This window comes from Pyrus communis, chromosome 15 (genome assembly GCF_041283825.1).
Source record: "Pyrus communis isolate YQ-2024b chromosome 15, ASM4128382v1, whole genome shotgun sequence".
NCBI classification, from domain to species: Eukaryota; Viridiplantae; Streptophyta; class Magnoliopsida; order Rosales; family Rosaceae; genus Pyrus; species Pyrus communis.
This window is the reverse complement of record NC_142579.1, coordinates 16,570,896-16,590,335: the sequence shown is the minus strand read 5'-3', so window position 1 is coordinate 16,590,335 and position 19,440 is coordinate 16,570,896. Positions and strand designations below refer to the sequence as shown.

The 19,440-nt window shown below is 46.1% G+C and overlaps 1 protein-coding gene and 1 long non-coding RNA gene across 4 annotated transcripts; one reads left to right on the top strand and one right to left on the bottom strand.

The window, feature by feature from the left end:
- The first annotated feature begins 204 nt into the window (after positions 1-204).
- LOC137736149 (chaperone protein dnaJ 20, chloroplastic-like) lies at positions 205-808 on the top strand. The gene has a single exon (XM_068475478.2). The coding sequence runs from the start codon at positions 212-214 to the stop codon at positions 710-712; it is 501 nt and encodes a 166-aa protein (XP_068331579.1). The 5' UTR covers positions 205-211; the 3' UTR covers positions 713-808.
- Positions 809-1,620: 812 nt separating this feature from the next.
- LOC148690591 (uncharacterized) lies at positions 1,621-19,143 on the bottom strand. 3 transcript variants are annotated; one of them, XR_015956402.1, is made up of 5 exons: positions 19,043-19,143; positions 18,493-18,684; positions 17,033-17,128; positions 16,612-16,687; positions 1,621-2,013 (listed from the first exon to the last, which is right to left on the bottom strand). It is a non-coding gene; the product is annotated as an uncharacterized LOC148690591 (long non-coding RNA). The 3 variants fall into 3 exon arrangements; XR_015956401.1 differs by having other exon boundaries at positions 16,612-17,128; XR_015956400.1 differs by lacking the exon at positions 16,612-16,687 and having other exon boundaries at positions 1,621-2,053.
- Positions 19,144-19,440: the final 297 nt, after the last annotated feature.

Genomic DNA, 19,440 nt, shown 5'->3' with positions numbered 1-19,440 from the left:
TCTCGTTCAACGGTCTTAATTAAGAAATAATATAACTCCATTTCGTGTCTACACTTGGAATTAAAGGGAGGCAACCTAACGCTTATATTTATACTCCGATAGCCACTACCTAAGCTGTGAACTCTTCATACAATCTCTTTCTCTCTCTCTCTCTCTCTCTCTCTCTCTCTCTCTCTCTCTCTCTCTCTCTCTCTCTCTCTCAAACACAAGCATGGAAATCTCCTTCCAATTGCAAAGCAACAATCCAATGCTGCAAAAGGCAAGGCCAAAGAAAAATTCTCATAGTAGTTATATGATTCAAACTATTTCATGCAGAGGTGATGGGTTAGAGAGCCATGCAAAGAAGGCTAACTTTTATGAGGTACTTTCTCTTGGTTCTGAAAATAACATAGACTTGCATGACATAAAGAAAGCCTACAGAAGCATGGCTCGTCAATTTCATCCTGATGTTTGTGCTCCGTCGGCAAAAGAGGAGTCTACCAGAAAATTCATTGAGCTTCAAAAAGCATATGAAACACTTTCCGACCCGGTTTTGCGTCAAATGTATGATTATCAGTTGAGTTTGGCTGACTCTTCGTTAGGGTTAGGGGTGGAGGGATTTTGTATGGAGGTTAAGAGATCCATATTTCAAAGGGAAGTGTGGGAAGAACAACTTCGTGGATTGCATAAAAGATCACAAACCAGAAGGGAAAGGCGGTCCATGCAGAATTAATATTTTATTATATTTGTAATGCAATGTTTTACTAATATTTTCGTAGTATCATTTGTAATTATTTGTGCAAACAGGAGCAGCAGAGCTTTCTCTTTGTTAATTTTTACTCGAAAAGGGGCTTCATCTTCATATCTAACTGATAACATAAGGAACAAAATGATCTCTTCTTTTTTTATTTTAAGTATTACGTTCTTTAGTTTACCAAACTCAAAATACAACTAAAACAAACAACCGACAAACTGAAAACAAGATTTGAAAGTTGAATTGAAGAAAGAAATTAAAAATAATGAGCAAAGTAAAATCACAATGCGATGAGGGCAGAATATGAGATTTTTTTTTTTTTTTCTTTTAACAAAAGATATTATCTACACTGAGGGATGGGGAGTGGGCTAAGTTCTACACTAGGTTAGCCATAATAATGTGATTCAAAATCTCAATTCGCAAAAATCAAACATAAGACCTCTTATTTACAAGTAAAAATGACCACTAGACCGAACTAGTCACGAGATTTTTGAAACTAGTTTTTTGACATTAGGGCAATGACTTCATCATAACTATCCAATTTCAAGCAATCAAACACAAGTTACAAAGTTCAGATTTAATTTTAATGTCTGATCACTAGTACAAAAAACACTTTGCACGACGCAGGTCCTTCGTCGCACAAAGTCAAAAAAACTTTGCGCAAAACTTAGCCCAACGAACATTTGTCGCACGCTAACCGTCATACCAAGGCAGTGACAGAAGGGTTTGCGTGACGAAGAAGAAACATGTGTCGCGCAAAGCCACTCTGTGCGACGGAGGGACATGCGTCGTGCAAAGTGCATTAGGTAAACCCCTTTTTTGGTTTTGGTCAAAAATATTTTTTTTTTTAATTTTTAATAATATTGTAATTAAATTCTAAACAATAATTAATTAACCAAAGAAAAGTATTTAATTATAAAATATATGAAAATGTACATACAAAATGTCCAAACAAAAAAAAAAAAAAAAAAACTACAAGTAGTTTTCTAAGTGAAGTGGCTACTGGGTATCGACAGGATGAAATGGCTCAAAGGTCGAAGGTGTAGCAAGATCAGGTACTGGTAGCAAGATTTGGAGGTCGGACATCTGTATGGCTCATACAAGGTCTCTCACGTGCCCGGCATAGGCCTTCATCTCCTCGCCCTGGGCCCTTATCTACTCGCCCTGGACCGCAAGCTAACCCCTTAGGGTTGTCACTTCCTCCTTCAATGCATCAACCACTACTATGTTTGATCTGGAAGAAGAGGACTAACTTGCGCTTTCCCCATGCATTGAACAACCTTGCCATGACAACGACCATTTCAAAACAAGAGGAACTACCTATCCATTTTCATAGCCAACAAAAAAAAGTGCATCAAGTGAAACAAAAAAGAATGGGTAACCCGACACTGGGAATTTGTGATAAATTGTAAAGATTATCTGAATCAATATTTATAACAACTAAAACATGTTTCAGGATGCCCAGTAAACACTCTAGTAAGCAAACATTGTAATCAATCAAGGGTACCAAAACTTCATTAGACTAATTGATATGATCAAAGTACCATAGAAAAACAGTTTACTTCGTACAAGCCAATAAACCAGACACATGACCATAGAGACTAACTAGTAAACGGGTAGGAAGGTAAGAGAAGCAACTCCAAATATATAGAACTCCAAATATTGGTTAAAACCAAACTAGTTTCGGTCTAACTTAAACCTATAACTGGACCAACTGCAAAATTAGAGCTATTTCCTGCACATAATAAATGAAAAGAACTGAAAATTTTCTTTCTAGATTCTGTTTGGGCCTAAAATATTATTGCTGGGCCGAGCAGCAGGATGCGCTCGGCCCAAGGTGATGACAAATAATATGGGCCGAATAATAAGGCCCGGGCCAGCTGGCAGGGTCAGCCAAATCCTAAAAAGTCCAGATAAATAGAAAGGTCGAGGAAGTCCTGGTACAACTAGGATTCTCGACCAGCAAGGAATGAAGTCCCGAGAAGAAGGAAAATTCAGAATCCCAGTGGGAGTAAGTTTGTTCGAGGAAGAGGCGAAGTGGGACAAGGACTCCCAATCCAAATCAGAGTCGGATTCAAGGAATGGGGCACTATAAATACAAGAAATCATGCAAACGGAAAGGGACCTTCAACTCAGCATACAATTGCCCTGCGCAAAACCTCTCAATCACCTTGAGATTTTTCCTTTTCTTTTTCCTGCCGACACACCTTCAGTTTGGATAAACAGCACTGTGGAAGCAACCGGCGAGCACCTTCAGTTTGGATAAACAGCACTGCTGCCGCAGGATCAGCCGACCAAGAAGCATCTTCAGTTTGGATAAACAGCACTGCGTCGAGGCCGACCGATTATCTATCCAAGTCTCGGTCGAGGAAGGTTTTCGAACCTTTGTTGGCAGAGGTCACCTTACTAAGCTCTCTCGGCATAGTTAGGTGTTACGAATTACATTGCTCGGCGTACTGGTTGCCGAGTGGTTTTATGATTGGATACTCACAGGTGAGTTTCAGGGTTCGGCATTCCGACGGCCGAACTACGTTTACCATCAAGACATATATCACGTTCGAGTACCTGTGCCCATACACCTTGGTCTCGATTCGACGTGCTTATACTCTCACGAATATAATCACAGTGACCGAATCGGGCTCGGACGATTTGTGAACTCCGCAGAAGTAGCAGCCTTGTCTTCAGGCTGTAGAACCCAGAGACCGAGAGTGTTCCTTCCTCGGTCGCAATCGCAAGTTAAAGAAGTCCGCAACGCGCTCAAAGCTACATCAACAGATTTTACTCCTCGGCCAGGCTCGGCCGACGAGTTGGCACGCCCCGCATTCGACCGAAGGACGTAGTTAGCTTATTAGTTACTCGGCCTGCGCGCCACGTAGGTTTTGTAATTTTTAGGGTCAACATTTTGGCACGCCCAGTGGGACCATTGTGCTAAACCTTCGGAGTTCATGACCATTGAGACACGGTCTACGAAGCAGAAAACAACCATGGGAAAGTCAACAACTGACTTGCCAGTGCAAGGCCTTGGGCAGGATTTGCATTCTACAAAAAATCCGATCATAATTGCGCCGCCCGAGGCCACTAGTATAACACGCCGGGAGAGTGAAGTCTGTCTCGGCGGACAACCTTACAACCCCACAGTCCCGAATCAAACAGCTGGAATGTTCATGGAAGGGATTGTAGAAGATTGTGATGACGATGGTGGAGAAGGTTCCGATCCACCAACTAGGACATTCCTTCGGAGACGACTGGATGAACAATATCGTCAGGTCGAGCAGTCGATTGGTCAGAAGATGAATGATTTGCTAGACGCAATACGTAGTAATAGCGATACACAGACCAGAATGCTTGAACTACTAGTCAGTAAAGCTTTCGAAGATGGCCAGGTCGGCCAACCACGGCAGCTCCCGACGAATGTGCCCATACCAGCCGAGAGAGGGTCCGCTCGGCCACAACCAGTCCCCTTAGAAAGAAGAGGACCAGGGAATAGAGCCGAGGGACCAAGCCAGGGAGAAGAAGTCGCCTCCATAAACGTGACCGAAGTCCAGAGAATGATTGATTCGGCCCTAAAAAAAGGGCCGAAGTTTCCAAAATTCATTCACCCGTACCCGGCTTATGTGGAAAGGTTTGAATACCCACGAGGATTTAAGATCCCCGATTTCAGCCTCTTCGCCGGGGAATCATCATTATCCTCACTAGAACATGTGGCTCGGTTCACAGCGCAGTGTGGGGACGTCAATAGTGATTTTTACAAACTACGACTGTTTAACTTTTCACTGACAGGCTCGGCTTTCGCCTGGTACATTAATCTCCCACCCAACTCCGTGCAGAGTTGGGAAGAGTTGGTTGAAAAGTTCCATGAACAATTTTATCGGCCAGGGATGGAGATGTCCGTATCCTCCTTGGCCAGGATGGCTCAAGCATCTGATGAATCTCCAATGGAATACCTAACAAGGTTTAAATCGGCCAGGAATTGGTGCCGAGTGCCACTCCCCGAAGTCGAATTCGTCAGGATCGCCCTCAACGGATTAGACGTGGAATACAAAAAGAAGTTTCTGGGGGCAAATATTCGAGATATGTACGAACTTGCTCAACACGTCGAACAATATGAGTATCTGCTCCGAGAAGAGAAGATATCAAAGTCACCATCCCGGGGGACGTTGTATAAGAACCCCACGGTGAGCTATGCATCGGCCGAAAGTGAAGACCCTCAGTACGCTAGCGTGGATGCAGCCGAGATAATAATAGACAAACCCTATGTTTGCAAGGCTTTGGCACAAGTAAATACCAAAGACGCCAAAACACGTTTGACCGCCGAGGAAACGGCTAAGTCATCAAAAGTATACACTTTTGATATCACCAAAGCTGACGCAATTTTCGATCAATTATTGGCAGCAAAAATCATCAAGCTTCGGCCGGGGCATACTATCCCTAAGGCCGATGAATTAAAAGGAAAGATATACTGCAAATATCATAATTCTAATAAGCATGCAACCAATAATTGTGTTGTGTTCCGGGACACAATTCAAAGCTGGATTGAAAAAGGAAAGTTGAAATTTCCGGAAAAGATGGCGGTCGACGTTAATCCTTTCCCTTCAACAACGATTGGTATGGTGGATGCTCACCTTCCCAAAAACAAAGGGAAGGCCGAATATGTCCCGGTGCAGCATATCCGTCGACCAAATGGTCAAACAAGACTAAAGCTTGATATCTTTTCAAATGCACCACCAACGGAACAATCGGCGCAACCCGCCGATGAGCCGATGACAAGGTCAAAATCCGACGGAACTTATGGATCGAAGGTGTTATGTGACCATTGTAAAACACCAGTGGAGCCTGGAAGGAAGATATCTTCAACACCACCTGCGGCCCCTACAACATCGTCGACAGGGTTAAGTCCACGGCATCAAGTGTTTGATCGACTCGGCCCACAAGTACGGCCGAAAGACCCGACCTCGGTCAGGCGGCGTCTGGATTTCGACGCACCTTTCTACAATGAGGATTATTACTCGCGCAATGCTAATAGTTCGGCCTCACCGGCCAATCGCAAAACTTTCAAACCACCAAGGACATCGGATCAACGCTGGTACAGTTACAATTCTCCGACAGGTTTGTATACGGCACTGTCCAAATCCCAAAAACGTCGTCGTCAACGAATAGATTGCATGGCTCGGCGACGAGGAGCGCAGGCCAGCCCGGCCAATCAATGGCAACCAAAACAGGCCGTGGAAGATAGTAGCGAACGGCCAACCCCGACTATCATGACCGAGTTAGCCGAAGGGAAGAAAGTAGCGGAGGCTGATTTCGAAACCACCATTGAGGAGGCTGAGAAACGTATTAAGATCCTTCTCCGGCCTGGGGAAACGAGAGCTCGTCTAGAGTACTTTACAAAAGAGGCCGAAAGGAAACTTTCTCCGTTACCACCGCGCGAGCCGCTTATCAAAATACGGCGCAACTTACACCCTCCGTTCCTCGGTGCATCCATGGAATACATGCGAGAATTTCATAAGAAGTACTCCGCAAATGACTTGTACGGACTCCCCAAGGCATGTCAGGAAGCCCTCGACTTGGCGCTAACTTGCCCTGATGCCGAGCAAATTATCCAGAAAACTTCTGATCCAGCCATTAAAGCTAGGTTTCAACATATCCGGGAGGCTCGGGTCCTTGGTTTTGAGGTCGATCCTTATACAGATATCGACGCCGCCGAATTACCCTTTTCGCTCGAAGACCTTCAGCACTTACGATATCATTTCGAAGTCTTCTCGGCTGTATCGCTCTTCGGCCTCACGGCCGACGAGGAAAAACGGATAGCACGATTGGATACCTATTTAGACACAAGAAACGCCCGTATTGCATATGAAGAACGAGCCCGTGTAACAAAGGACCAACGAAAATCTTCGGCAGTACACATCGCCGAAGGAAATGGCTCACCCGCACTCGATTTGGTTCCCACGTCTCGGATACCGGCTTTTACCGAGGAACTCAAAAGTTTGATCGAAGATTTTCCGACGACTGCTACAGAGGATAGTTCTCCGGAAGACGACGACCATGACCCCATGGGCCCTTCGGTCCTCGAACATATGGAGATCAGTATGGTCCACGTCCTACCGGCTGAATTCCAACCGAGTACCCACCAGTCGAGCTTCTTGGACGGGGACGTAGTTGCCGAGGAAGCAACACAAGTAGACTTCGTCGCAAACGACGACGATAGAGAAAACCAGAGCGGGGACAACCTTAAAGCCGTTTTGGCCGAGCTATTTCCCCGCTCCCCCTCGGTTAATCTCCAACACCTGAAGCCGTTGTACGTCACGGCTCACATCGAAGGATTTCCCATTTCTAAAGTGTTTGTCGACTGTGGAGCCACAGTCAACATTATGCCGATATCCGTCATGAAGGCTTTACGTCGTTCTGATAATGAACTCATTCCATCAGGAATCACTATGAGCAGCTTTGTTGGTGACAAATCTCAGACCAAAGGGGTACTCCCGTTGGAAGTTAGCATTGCCGGCCGTCAACACATGACGGCATTCTTTATCATTGATTCCAAGACCGATTATAACGCATTACTTGGCCGCGACTGGATCCACCAAACCAGTTGCATTCCTTCCTCACTATACCAAGTCCTCATCTTTTGGGATGGCAAATCGGTCGTAGTCCATCCAGCCGATAACCAACCATTTGAAACCAACATGATTCAGGCTCGCTATTATGATGATCACGTCGGCTACATCACCCTCCAAGGCCTTAACGAGGATGGACGGCCGACGAGAATTTCGGTACAAAAAGTGATTGAGGTCGGCGCCGAGACTGTCCAACAGGATTCGGCGAGACTTGGCTTGGCGAACTTGGTCATCAGTGCCGATGATTGAGCACACCACGCAAGAACGGCGTCAGGCCGCGGTTTCGTCTACAATGGAACGTTTGCTGGCCCATTGGTACGCCATTACCAAGCAACCACATTCTGGCATCAATTTGATCGAATTTCTGGCCGAAGCAGATAACGGCCCCGTTCTATCGTTCGATAAAGTTCAGGCTGCGCCGGCCGAACTCGAAGACCATCGACCTCAAGTCAAGGACCCGTTAGAGGAAGTTAACGTAGGCACGGCCGAGGATCCTCGAACATTATTTATTAGTGCGTTACTCCCACCGTCCATGAAGGTCGAACTCCGTAAGCTACTCCATGAGTTTAAAGATTGCTTTGCGTGGAGTTATCATGAAATGCCTGGCCTCGACCGAAACCTTGTAGAACATGAGCTACGCATCAAGGAGGGGTGTAAGCCTTTTCGACAACCTCCTCGCCGATTTTCAAACGAAGTACAACTCGGCATTAAGGAAGAATTAGTTCGGCTTCTGAAAGCCGGGTTTATTAGGACCGCTCGGTATGTCGAATGGTTGGCCAATATCGTCCCCGTTTTAAAGAAAAACGGTGCCCTTCGCATTTGCATCGATTTCCGTAATCTAAATCTGGCTACTCCCAAGGATGAATATACGATGCCGATTTCAGATTTATTAATTGATGCCGCAGCTAATCATGAACTGCTATCTTTTATGGACGGTCATGCGGGTTACAACCAGATTTTCATCGCCGAAGCTGACGTCCACAAGACGGCTTTCCGTTGCCCGGGGGCACTTGGTACTTACGAATGGGTAGTCATGCCTTTCGGCCTCAAGAATGCCGGCGCCACTACCAACGAGCCATGAATATGATCTTCCACGACTTAATCGGTACAATCGTCGAAGTTTATATCGATGATGTGGTCGTAAAATCCAAACGTCGTCAAACACACCTGGACGACCTAAGGCAAGCGTTCCTTCGCATGCGCAAAAACAACCTCAAGATGAACCCGGCCAAGTGTGCTTTCGGTGTTTCGGCCGGTAATTTCCTAGGATTTTTGGTACACCATCGTGGCATCGAGGTCGATGAAAATAAAGCCCGCGCCATCATCAGCGCCCCACCTCCGACGACAAAGAAACAGCTCCAGTCGTTACTCGGGCAGATAAATTTCCTCCGGCGTTTCATCGCCAATTCGGCCGGTAAAATGAAGGCATTCTCTACGCTCCTTAAACTGAAGGAGACCGACCGATTTGAATGGCGCGAAGAGCATCAAACTGCGTTTACGCAGATCAAGGTGGCCCTTTCCACTCCACCAGTGCTCGTTCCACCTTGTCGCAACAAACCCCTTAAGTTATACATTTCGGCAGCCGATGAATCCATTGGTTGCCTCCTCGCGCAAGATAATAATGTCGGGCGTGAACAAGCTATCTTTTACCTTAGCCGAAACCTGAATTCCCCAGAGATTAATTATGCACCTGTCGAAAAACTTTGCTTAGCGCTGTTTTTTGCCGCATCCAAACTTCGGCATTACATGCTCCCCACAGTTACGCAGGTCATCGCCCAAACCGACGTAATTCGATACATGCTGACTCGGCCTATGGTCAAAGGCCGAATCGGGAAATGGACACTCGCCTTATCCGAGTTCAGCCTTCAGTATGTACCACAAAAGGCCGTCAAGGGACAAGCCCTCGCCGACTTCCTGGCACAACACCCATCCCCTTATGGTTTTGAGGGGGGCGACGTCGACATCGGTTTCGTCACCACACGCGATAACCATTGGACTATGCATTTTGATGGTTCCAGTACTTCGACCTCGGCCGGGGTCGGTATCGCAATTCAGTCGCCGGACCACTGCCGATGGTATTTTTCTCTCAAGTTAGATTTCAGCTGCACCAATAATCAGGCCGAGTATGAAGCCCTCATTATCGGCCTCCATGTTTTACACGATCTGCGGGCCCCCCGCATTCTCGTCCTTGGTGATTCTGAGCTTGTGATTAACCAGCTGAACGGCGTGTTTCGCTGCATGAGTTGTACTTTAGCTCCCTATCACATGGTCGCCACCTACCTGGCCGAGTCATTCGAACGAATCACATTTGAACACATTTCACGTATTCACAATACTGACGCCGACGAACTCGCCCAGATCGCCTCCGGAGCACAACTCATGGGGGGCAAGCTAGGTCGAATTGTGGGAATTGCGACCACGGGTCAACGATCGTACCCCGCCTTGATCAATCAACAAACTCTCCAACGCGCGCACGTAATACGTACAAGGGTAATGTCGCTCCCATCCCTACTAGAACGAGGAGATCCCATGGAAGTATGTGCCGTCGAAGTAGAACCAGATGATTGGAGAAAGACGATGTTACGGTACCTCGATAACCCCAATGGGAAACACGAACGAAGAACGAAGGTGCTCGCCACGAATTATGTGTCGTATCAAAATGAATTATATCGCAAGGGCGAGGATGGTTTACTACTTTTGTGCCTCGGCCCACACGAGGCTGCCCAAGTAATGGCCGAGGTACATGAAGGAATTTGCGGAGCACACCAATCTGGACGAAAGATGCGCTGGTTGCTCCGACGACACGGTTATTTTTGGCCCAATATATTAAAGGATTGCATCGAATATGCACGGAGATGCGTATCATGCCAAATTCATGGACCCGTGCAAAGAGCCCCGGCCGTATTGCTACACTCGGTTACTAAACCATGGCCGTTCAGGGGTTGGGCAATGGATGTAATTGGCAAAATCACGCCGTCGTCAGGGGCAGCGAAGCACGCATGGATAACTGTAGCAACCGACTATTTCACTAAGTGGGTCGAGGCAAGGTCATACGCCGAATTAACTGCTAAAGAGGTATGCAACTTCGTAGAGGAGAATATTGTGACCAGATTCGGCGTGCCAGAAACAATCATAACTGATAATGGCACTATATTCACGGCCGATAGATTTAGGGAATACGCGGCAAGTTTGAATATCCGACTCGAGCAATCTACGCCGTACTACCCACAGGCAAACGGACAGGCCGAGGCAAGCAACAAAGTGTTGATCGGCATCCTTGAAAAAATGGTAAAAGATAAACCTGGTTTGTGGCATTTAAAGTTATATGAAGCATTATGGGCATACCGAACTTCACCCCGGTCGGCCACTGGAACCACTCCTTATGCGTTAACTTATGGACACGATGCTATGTTACCGGTCGAGTTGAGTATAAGCTCGTTGCGAGTAATCGAGCAGAATGATTTGTGCAGTACTGAATACAGTCAAGCGATGCGACAAGAGTTGGAAGACTTAGAAGAAAGTCGAATCGACGCAGGTAACTTGTTGATTGCGCAAAAGAAAATTGCCGAACGAGCATATAACCAGCGTGTAAGACAAAAAACGTTCGGCGAAGGAGAATTGGTTTGGCAAACTGTGTTGCCTATTGGAATCAAAGACCCCAGGTTTGGTAAGTGGTCGCCAAATTGGGAAGGGCCATTCATCGTTCACAAAGTCCTCGGCAAGGGGGCATATCATTTACGAGATCGGACGGGTTCAGTTCACAAATTGCCGATTAATGGAAAGTTTTTAAAGAAGTACTACCCAATTACATGGGAAATGCAAGAGTAAGACCATTATACTGACAGCAAAACGACCATTGTATTGATGGCAAAATAACCATTGTATTGATAACAAAAAGAATCATTACAAGAGAACAAATACAATGATTTAAACTCCTAGGGGGTCGAGGGGAGGAAAGTCTCAAGGGCAGCTTTCAGCTCCAGCCACTTCGCCTCGCTCAAAATTATCTCAGCCTGCCGCGTCTTCTTGTTGCACTGCAGTTGCTGGATACGCCGTGCGCCGGCAGCGAAGGCCGTCAGCCGAGCCTTGTTAGCCTCAAAATCCTTCTCAAGCTCGGAAGCAGCAGCCGACCTTTGGCGTCGAAGGTCAGAAATCTGACGCTGGAGGTCAGAGATCTGGCGATCAAACTCGGTCAGCTTTGCTTTCTTTGCCTTGAAAGCCTCCATCTCTACTTGGCCAGCCTCATACGCGACCTTGGCCACCTTCAAATCGTCCTCGGCCTGTAGGGCACGCTCGAAGATAAGAAAGTGTTGCCGAGTCCGCTCCAGGAGGTCGGTTAGGAAAGAGATGCCCTCCGGGCTCAGGTGACCACCACTGGCGAGGTCATTAAGACATTCTCCAACAGAGTCAAGGCCCTTGCACCGGAGAGCTTGGGAGGCAGTCAGAGACAAGACTTCGTGCAGCTTCACGAAGACTTCGGCGGGCGTGGCTCCCGCCGATTCGGCCGGAGCTGCAGAGGAGCCGGCCTCACCGGTCGTGCTCTGAAGAAGAGCGTCAAGCTCCACTTCCCACGACGGCTGCACATAAAAAGAGAACTTAGTGAAGGAAAGAAAAACGTGATATAATGCATAAAAAAGGGAAGTGTTTTAGACCTGCCGAGAAGAGACTTCGGCCATGCCCTCTGGGTCATTGCTCGAACCCAGGGAACTTAATGGCCGAGCCCAGTGCCTTAGACCGCTACGCAATTCACGCGGCCGGTGGAGGTCATCTACATTTGATGGCCACGATGGCGGCCAAGAAATGTAAACAACGCCCCTCGGCGCATAAAATTGCCGGTGAAATGAATGTTCGGGCACCTGACATTTAATAGTTTAAAAAAAAAAAAAAAAAAAAAAAAAAAAAAAAAAAAAAAAAAAAAGCAAAACTTACAAAGGCCGAAGAGACTTCCTGCGGAGGAATGGGAGGATCTTCGTCCTGCGGGTGGATCGGCGTTTCAGCCGTGGCCTCAGGATCAACAACAGGTCTCTTGCCACGATCCGCCGCAGTAGGACGTGGTCGAGCGGTCGCCTCGACGACCGAAGGAGGATGGACGGGAAGAGAGTTGACTGGTCGACGACGGCGTTCCAACGGAACTTCATCACTCTCGCTCTCGACATCCTGAACAAAAGAGATCATTTAGCATTACGACCGGAAACCTAACCAACCAAGAGTAGGAGCAGAATTATACCTCCAAAACGACCGTTGGAGTCGAGGGAGCTTCGGCAGGCGCAGCCGACTTCCCCGTTTCAGGCGCCACGACCGGCTCCGAAGCTGCAGCAGGTGCAACGATTGGATCGGCTGGGGCAGCCGGCACAGAAGGAGAGCCGGCGGGAGTAGGCGTCCCAGTAGTGTCACTGGGGACGACATGAATTTCCCGGTCGCCCTTCTTCGCAAATTTCTTGACGCGTTTAGAAGGGCGATGGGCCTCCTCCGCCGGCTCGGCCTCTCGGTGGGGGCGTTTGGAAGGGACCGTCCGCTCGGTGATAAGGGTCCTCTTCTTGGGCACAAGCTTCTTTGCCCTTGCCACCGCGGCGACCACCTCGACCGTTTTCGACCCGCGACCCCCTGAAATAGCAAAGTAATTAGTAACAAGTACAAGTGAGTTTCTCTGTTTCTGGGGTAGCAAAGTAATTAGTCAACAATATACCTTGGACCGACTCCTTAGTTTGAGTCGAGGGCGCTGGTCTTGGCCGGTCACCAAACACTTTGCTCACCACGTCTTCGGCCGAGGCACCGAAGAAGTCGCCAGTGTACTCGTCCCACCAGTCCCCAAATGTGTCGGTGCCCAAGGATTCCGGAACGGTTGGCCGAAGACGGAACTTCTTGCACCGATCCTGAAACTCTTGCTCCATCGACCGGCACTCCCTCTCGGAAGAACCAGAAAGACGCCCCCGGCTCAGGAGGGAACGAGAGACGATCAGGGGTACGGGGCAACCTTGGAGGTAGCCGAGCTGTCGGGCAACAAAGTGAGGCTGGTAGACCTCCCAACTGGCTCGGCGGGCATCGCAACCAAGGGGAAGGTCGCGAGCCAGTACGATTGACCCCCAGGACTGACGAAGGCCTGCGTCCTCGGCCGCGGCCCAAGTTGCCGTCGGGAGCCCGATTGAAGCAGGATACTCCTGGCACCGGCACACCAGGAACTCGTCGTCCGAAAGGACGTCAAGGCCGAAAAAGTGCTTGAGGACCTCGTCAGCCCGGTGAGGAGGAGCCGGTCGAGAGGCAAGTTGGGGGCCGAGGGCGGCCGAGCGCTGAAAGGCGGGGACCTCAGGTCGAAGGGTGGAGAAATAGACCTGCAGCCAGAGTTGGAAAACCCAGAGGGGCCCATTCTGGTGCGGGTCAATCTTGTTGATGGTCGTCTCGGCCAAGCAACGAAAGAGGTTGGCAAGAATAGCCGAGCTGAGCGCCAGAGAATGACCACTAGCCAGGGCCTGGGCCACCGGCATATTCTCGACCAAGCACTTGTTCGACTTGGTACAACAAATAAATTTGTTGTACCAATAGAAAAGGAAGGCTTCGTGTTCTCCCTTCTTGAGACTCTCCTCGCCTCGGCCGGCAAAGTGGAGAATCAGAGTGTTGTAGTTGAAGAAGTTCTTATGAAGCTTCTGAACTTCTTCTCTGGAAGGCTCTCGATCTCCTCGGCTGAGCGTTTCGACGGCCCGCTCGTCGAAAAGTGCCTTCAGGTCAAGAAGGGAGGGACATCCAGAAAGAGCAGCGTCAATTGGGAGGCCGGATGGTGGAGTCCCAAGAATAGCCGAGATGTCGAGGATAGTAGGGCCGAGGGGTCCGAATGGAAGGACCATGGTGTTGGTGGCCGAGCACCATAGAGTCAAGGCCGCCATAAGCAGCTCCTTATCCATGGTAATCTCCATGGTCGATAACAGGATGGCATCATAGATGCCGAGGGCTTTCCATTCCTCACCGAAGGTTGATCTCATTCGATCCACCCAGGCAGCCCAGGCTGTAGTGGTCGAGGGCCAAGCTCCTTGAGGCCGAGCCAAGCACCATTTGGACCAGTCGAACCCCTGGAGCAGGGGTGTTAGGCATTGCTCTTTGAGAAGATTGGTGATACACGACGGCACTGCATCCCTGAAGAGGGGGCCCAGAATCTGATGAGAGGTAGCCATGTCATTCTCAAAGCGTAGTGTTTTGATCGCATTCCGATCAATGAAATCTTTGCATTTGTTGATCTCGTCAGAGAGCTTCGAGATAAAGGAGGCCATTTGGAAAGGTGATAGGAGATAGTTTGGAAAACTGGTGAAGAAATCGCAGAAGGAAGAACGGGAAGGGTTTTGGCTTGAACAGGTCTGAGAGAATCGGGATTTTGGAGTTTCTGAAAGCGTAAGATGCGAATGGTGGAAAAGTGGGTATTTATAGGCTTTTCAGAATGAATATCAAACGTCTGAAATTCGGAAGGCGCTGGAATTAAAAAAGCACTGGTTTAATTTTGGGGGAAACTTAACCCGGAAAGATTCCAATCATTTCGGATATGTTGGGAACCTGCGAAGAGGGGATCGAGGAGTCGAAAATCCAGGACGCACGATCGCGTGCGGCGCCAGTTTCAAAGCATTAATGAGGATAAGACGTTCCAGTTAGGGCACGGTTTCGAGGCTCACGATTGAAAGTTTTAAGAGCAGCGGAGAATCGACACTTGGCCACGCGTTGGGGGCAACGAGGAAAGTGCAATCATGTCTCATAAATGCGCAGGAATAACGGTCATTAAGGAAGTAAAATCCAAAAAGCAATAAACGTTTTCGCTTCTTCAAGGTCGAGGCCCGACCAAGAGTTAACGGTCGGCGACCTCAGAAGCGAGGGGGCAATGTTTGGGCCTAAAATATTATTGCTGGGCCGAGCAGCAGGATGCGCTCGGCCCAAGGTGATGACAAATAATATGGGCCGAATAATAAGGCCCGGGCCAGCTGGCAGGGTCAGCCAAATCCTAAAAAGTCCAGATAAATAGAAAGGTCGAGGAAGTCCTGGTACAACTAGGATTCTCGACCAGCAAGGAATGAAGTCCCGAGAAGAAGGAAAATTCAGAATCCCAGTGGGAGTAAGTTTGTTCGAGGAAGAGGCGAAGTGGGACAAGGACTCCCAATCCAAATCAGAGTCGGATTCAAGGAATGGGGCACTATAAATACAAGAAATCATGTAAACGGAAAGGGACCTTCAACTCAGCATACAATTGCCCTGCGCAAAACCTCTCAATCACCTTGAGATTTTTCCTTTTCTTTTTCCTGCCGACACACCTTCAGTTTGGATAAACAGCACTGTGGAAGCAACCGGCGAGCACCTTCAGTTTGGATAAACAGCACTGCTGCCGCAGGATCAGCCGACCAAGAAGCATCTTCAGTTTGGATAAACAGCACTGCGTCGAGGCCGACCGATTATCTATCCAAGTCTCGGTCGAGGAAGGTTTTCGAACCTTTGTTGGCAGAGGTCACCTTACTAAGCTCTCTCGGCATAGTTAGGTGTTACGAATTACATTGCTCGGCGTACTGGTTGCCGAGTGGTTTTATGATTGGATACTCACAGGTGAGTTTCAGGGTTCGGCATTCCGACGGCCGAACTACGTTTACCATCAAGACATATATCACGTTCGAGTACCTGTGCCCATACACCTTGGTCTCGATTCGACGTGCTTATACTCTCACGAATATAATCACAGTGACCGAATCGGGCTCGGACGATTTGTGAACTCCGCAGAAGTAGCAGCCTTGTCTTCAGGCTGTAGAACCCAGAGACCGAGAGTGTTCCTTCCTCGGTCGCAATCGCAAGTTAAAGAAGTCCGCAACGCGCTCAAAGCTACATCAACAGATTTTACTCCTCGGCCAGGCTCGGCCGACGAGTTGGCACGCCCCGCATTCGACCGAAGGACGTAGTTAGCTTATTAGTTACTCGGCCTGCGCGCCACGTAGGTTTTGTAATTTTTAGGGTCAACAGATTCTTAAAACAATAGTTAGCAACTGTACATTCAAAAGCATATTATATAGTTCTCCAATGTTAAACAGCTGATATTATATATCTTCTAAGTAACATTTAGCTTTATCTATCACACCACCCACAGTCAGAGCACGTTTTAGTAAAAGAGAGATGTAGACTTGTTTTTTTGGGATCAACAGATATATGTAGACTACATGAGAAACAAGGAACAACCCACAGCAAGCATTTACTTCATATGGAAAGCAACAAAATTAAAACTGAACATTAGATATTCCTGAAGCTTACAGAAGTAGCCCATTCTGATTTCAGTCGCTTTTCAACAAAGTTAGCAAGTTTCTTTGCATAAATTTCTCTGGTATCGCTGTTGAAACAATTAGGAATATCATTTGGTAACTACTGACTACCATAAAAAAAAATTACGTGGAGTTTAAAATGCATTATGACGAAAGTAGAAAAAAAAAAAATCAAAGGAACAGGTCTTATAATGAGGCAAAACCAAATTGTATAATAGACTGAAATGAAACTATGGCGGGAGCAACACCATTGTATGTTAGCACATAGAAACATGAATAGCAGCATACTTAAGTGTAAAAAAAACAAGAAAAGAATTGAGGATCAGATAAGTTTGAGCGGTTAATATGCTTTGCATATTTTAACATGAATAAACCAGTATTGTTAATCAAGATAATCAACAGCAAAGGCAAACCTCAAAGGATTGTCTCCTCCAATTCTGCCTAACATTATCCTTACTCTCTCCATGCCTAGTAAGTAATATTAGGCGGGGCGTGAGGTGTGTATTCACCTACAACAGTGTACCAGAAATATATGAATACATGACCAAAGTATGAAGAGACAAAACGACCAAAAAAGAGCCAAAGGAGCGCAAAAGTGGCAGCAGGGGTGGGGAGGACGTTTGGGGCTTAGGGATAATCAACTTCTCTCAGTTTTTTATGTCGAGATTCCACTGTAAGATTTTGGTATGGTAATTACAAGTGCAATTTAAAAAAGGAACCTTTTACTAAGATTCTTAACTGTAATTTCATCAAGTGCAGATATAGATATATTCACCAAACAAGACATGTAATTAAAACTAGACGAAAACAACTAACAATGAAGACAAATGCATGAATTCAAACCATTTAGAAACAAACTACAACTCAAGGTTCTATGAGAAAACTAGCTTACTTATTTAACTCGAACTATAACCACTTCATACTCCCACTAACTCAGCATATCAATGCTCGAAATTAATTCCATAAATAATGAACCAATGTTAATGTCTTGACCCTTTCCCTGACCAATCTGTACTTGATATGCATGTGCTTGTTTCCTGAAGACCTCTTGTTGTTCTTAGAATAGAAAACTGCAGCAGTATTGTCACAAAGAATCTGTAATGGCCTTTTAATGATATCTAGAACCCTCATTCCTTCTATAAATTTTCCTATCCATACAGTACAGATATCATTGTACTATGCTCATGATTTTACGACTATTAACACAATCTTCTTGAAGCAATGATAACCCACACATAATTAACCTAACATAATCCAGGAAAGAAATTATAAATACAAACCAAATCCTCTGTATCCATCATGACAGCTATTTCAGTTAGCTTTTGGATCTCAAGAAAATGAAAACCAGATATTACTCTACTTGTGAGAAATATCAGTGTCTCAGGCCAGATGATGATGCTATAACAACTCTAAGCAGTTTTCAATACTTTGATATCTGCAAGTTTTGTTAATAGTAAGCACATTAGGTGAAAATGAAAATGAAAACAAGGAAAATGAAAACTTTCCTTGTTGCAAATCACTTTACGCAACATGTCACCCGTTTGCAATGTCTTTTTTTCATGCTATGACCAAGACTGGACTTCAAGTTAGCGAGTCTTAAACCAGTCCGAAACTGCACTAAACCTTTAGGAACAACCTATCAGGAAAACTAAAAATTTGAACAAGCTTTAGAATCAGTTCTGCTTCAGGCTACACGATTATATCGCATATTGTCCGGTGGTAGTACATTTAAGAAAGTCAACTAAGCAAATAACAGCATGTAGCTAAACGTTTCATATCTTTGATCAGTGACCCCTATGCAAGCTCATTGATAGCATTTAAAAATGATCCAGTCAAGAAAAGTATACAAATTAGCTAACGATTTTGTAGATACCTGAGTAGCGTTGTTAAATTCAGGTAAAGGATTCCCATTATTATATGTTGCTTTGACAAGTTCATCAAAAGTGTAGCCATATAGTACATCACTCTTCTCCAGCTGTTTGTTCAGACCTTCCACATAGTTTCGATGATGGCCTCCCCAGTGAACTTCCACTGTTCTCTGACTCATATACGGCTCTAAAGCATCCTGAAAACAAATACATTACATTTCAGTCAAGGAAGATCATATGCATATTGCAAGCATAATATAATTACATGTATGTATCATCACGTGACAAGAATAAGCAGCTCGAAATAGAATAGTAATCTCTACACAATAAGATTTACAACACGAGATGGATAACTGCCACAACTGAGGGCTTTCATAGAATCAAATGCTACACCACACGAACTTCAGAAACCAAACAATCAAATTACTAAAGTATCTTGCAAATCCAATCAGGTTATAAGAATCCGCAAAACTTCTAATGTGACACTAGAAGCTGACTTGGCCAACCCAATTTCATGTCCTTAAAATTGGTTTAAGGAGAAACTAGTTTACTTACAAGTTTATAAGGAGGTTTCTTCAATCCATAGTAAGCACAAACTAACCCCAACTTTTGGCCTTGAACGACTACAATGATTCCAGTCTCTTATACTGTAACGACAACTATTAGCATACATAGAGAGAAATTCTTAAACCCTGAAATTCAGCCTATTTCCTAATAATTTATCCCAAATAAAAACCCTGATTCAATCCCCATTTCAAAATTAAAACCCTAATTCCCATTCACAATTTTTTAAAACCCTCAAATCCATCCCATGCCCTAGATTTTATCCCAAATTAAAACACTAAATTCTAAAATTCATCTCAATTCACAATCAAAATCCTTAATTTCACAATTCCACAATTTGTAATTAGACTTACTTTCAAGAAGAGAGACAAGCACAACGAAGGGAGTAG

Excerpts from the sequence above, each read along its gene's own strand:
- LOC137736149 (XM_068475478.2), top strand. The coding sequence starts at position 212 with ATGGAAATCTCCTTCCAATTGCAAAGCAACAATCCAATGCTGCAAAAG.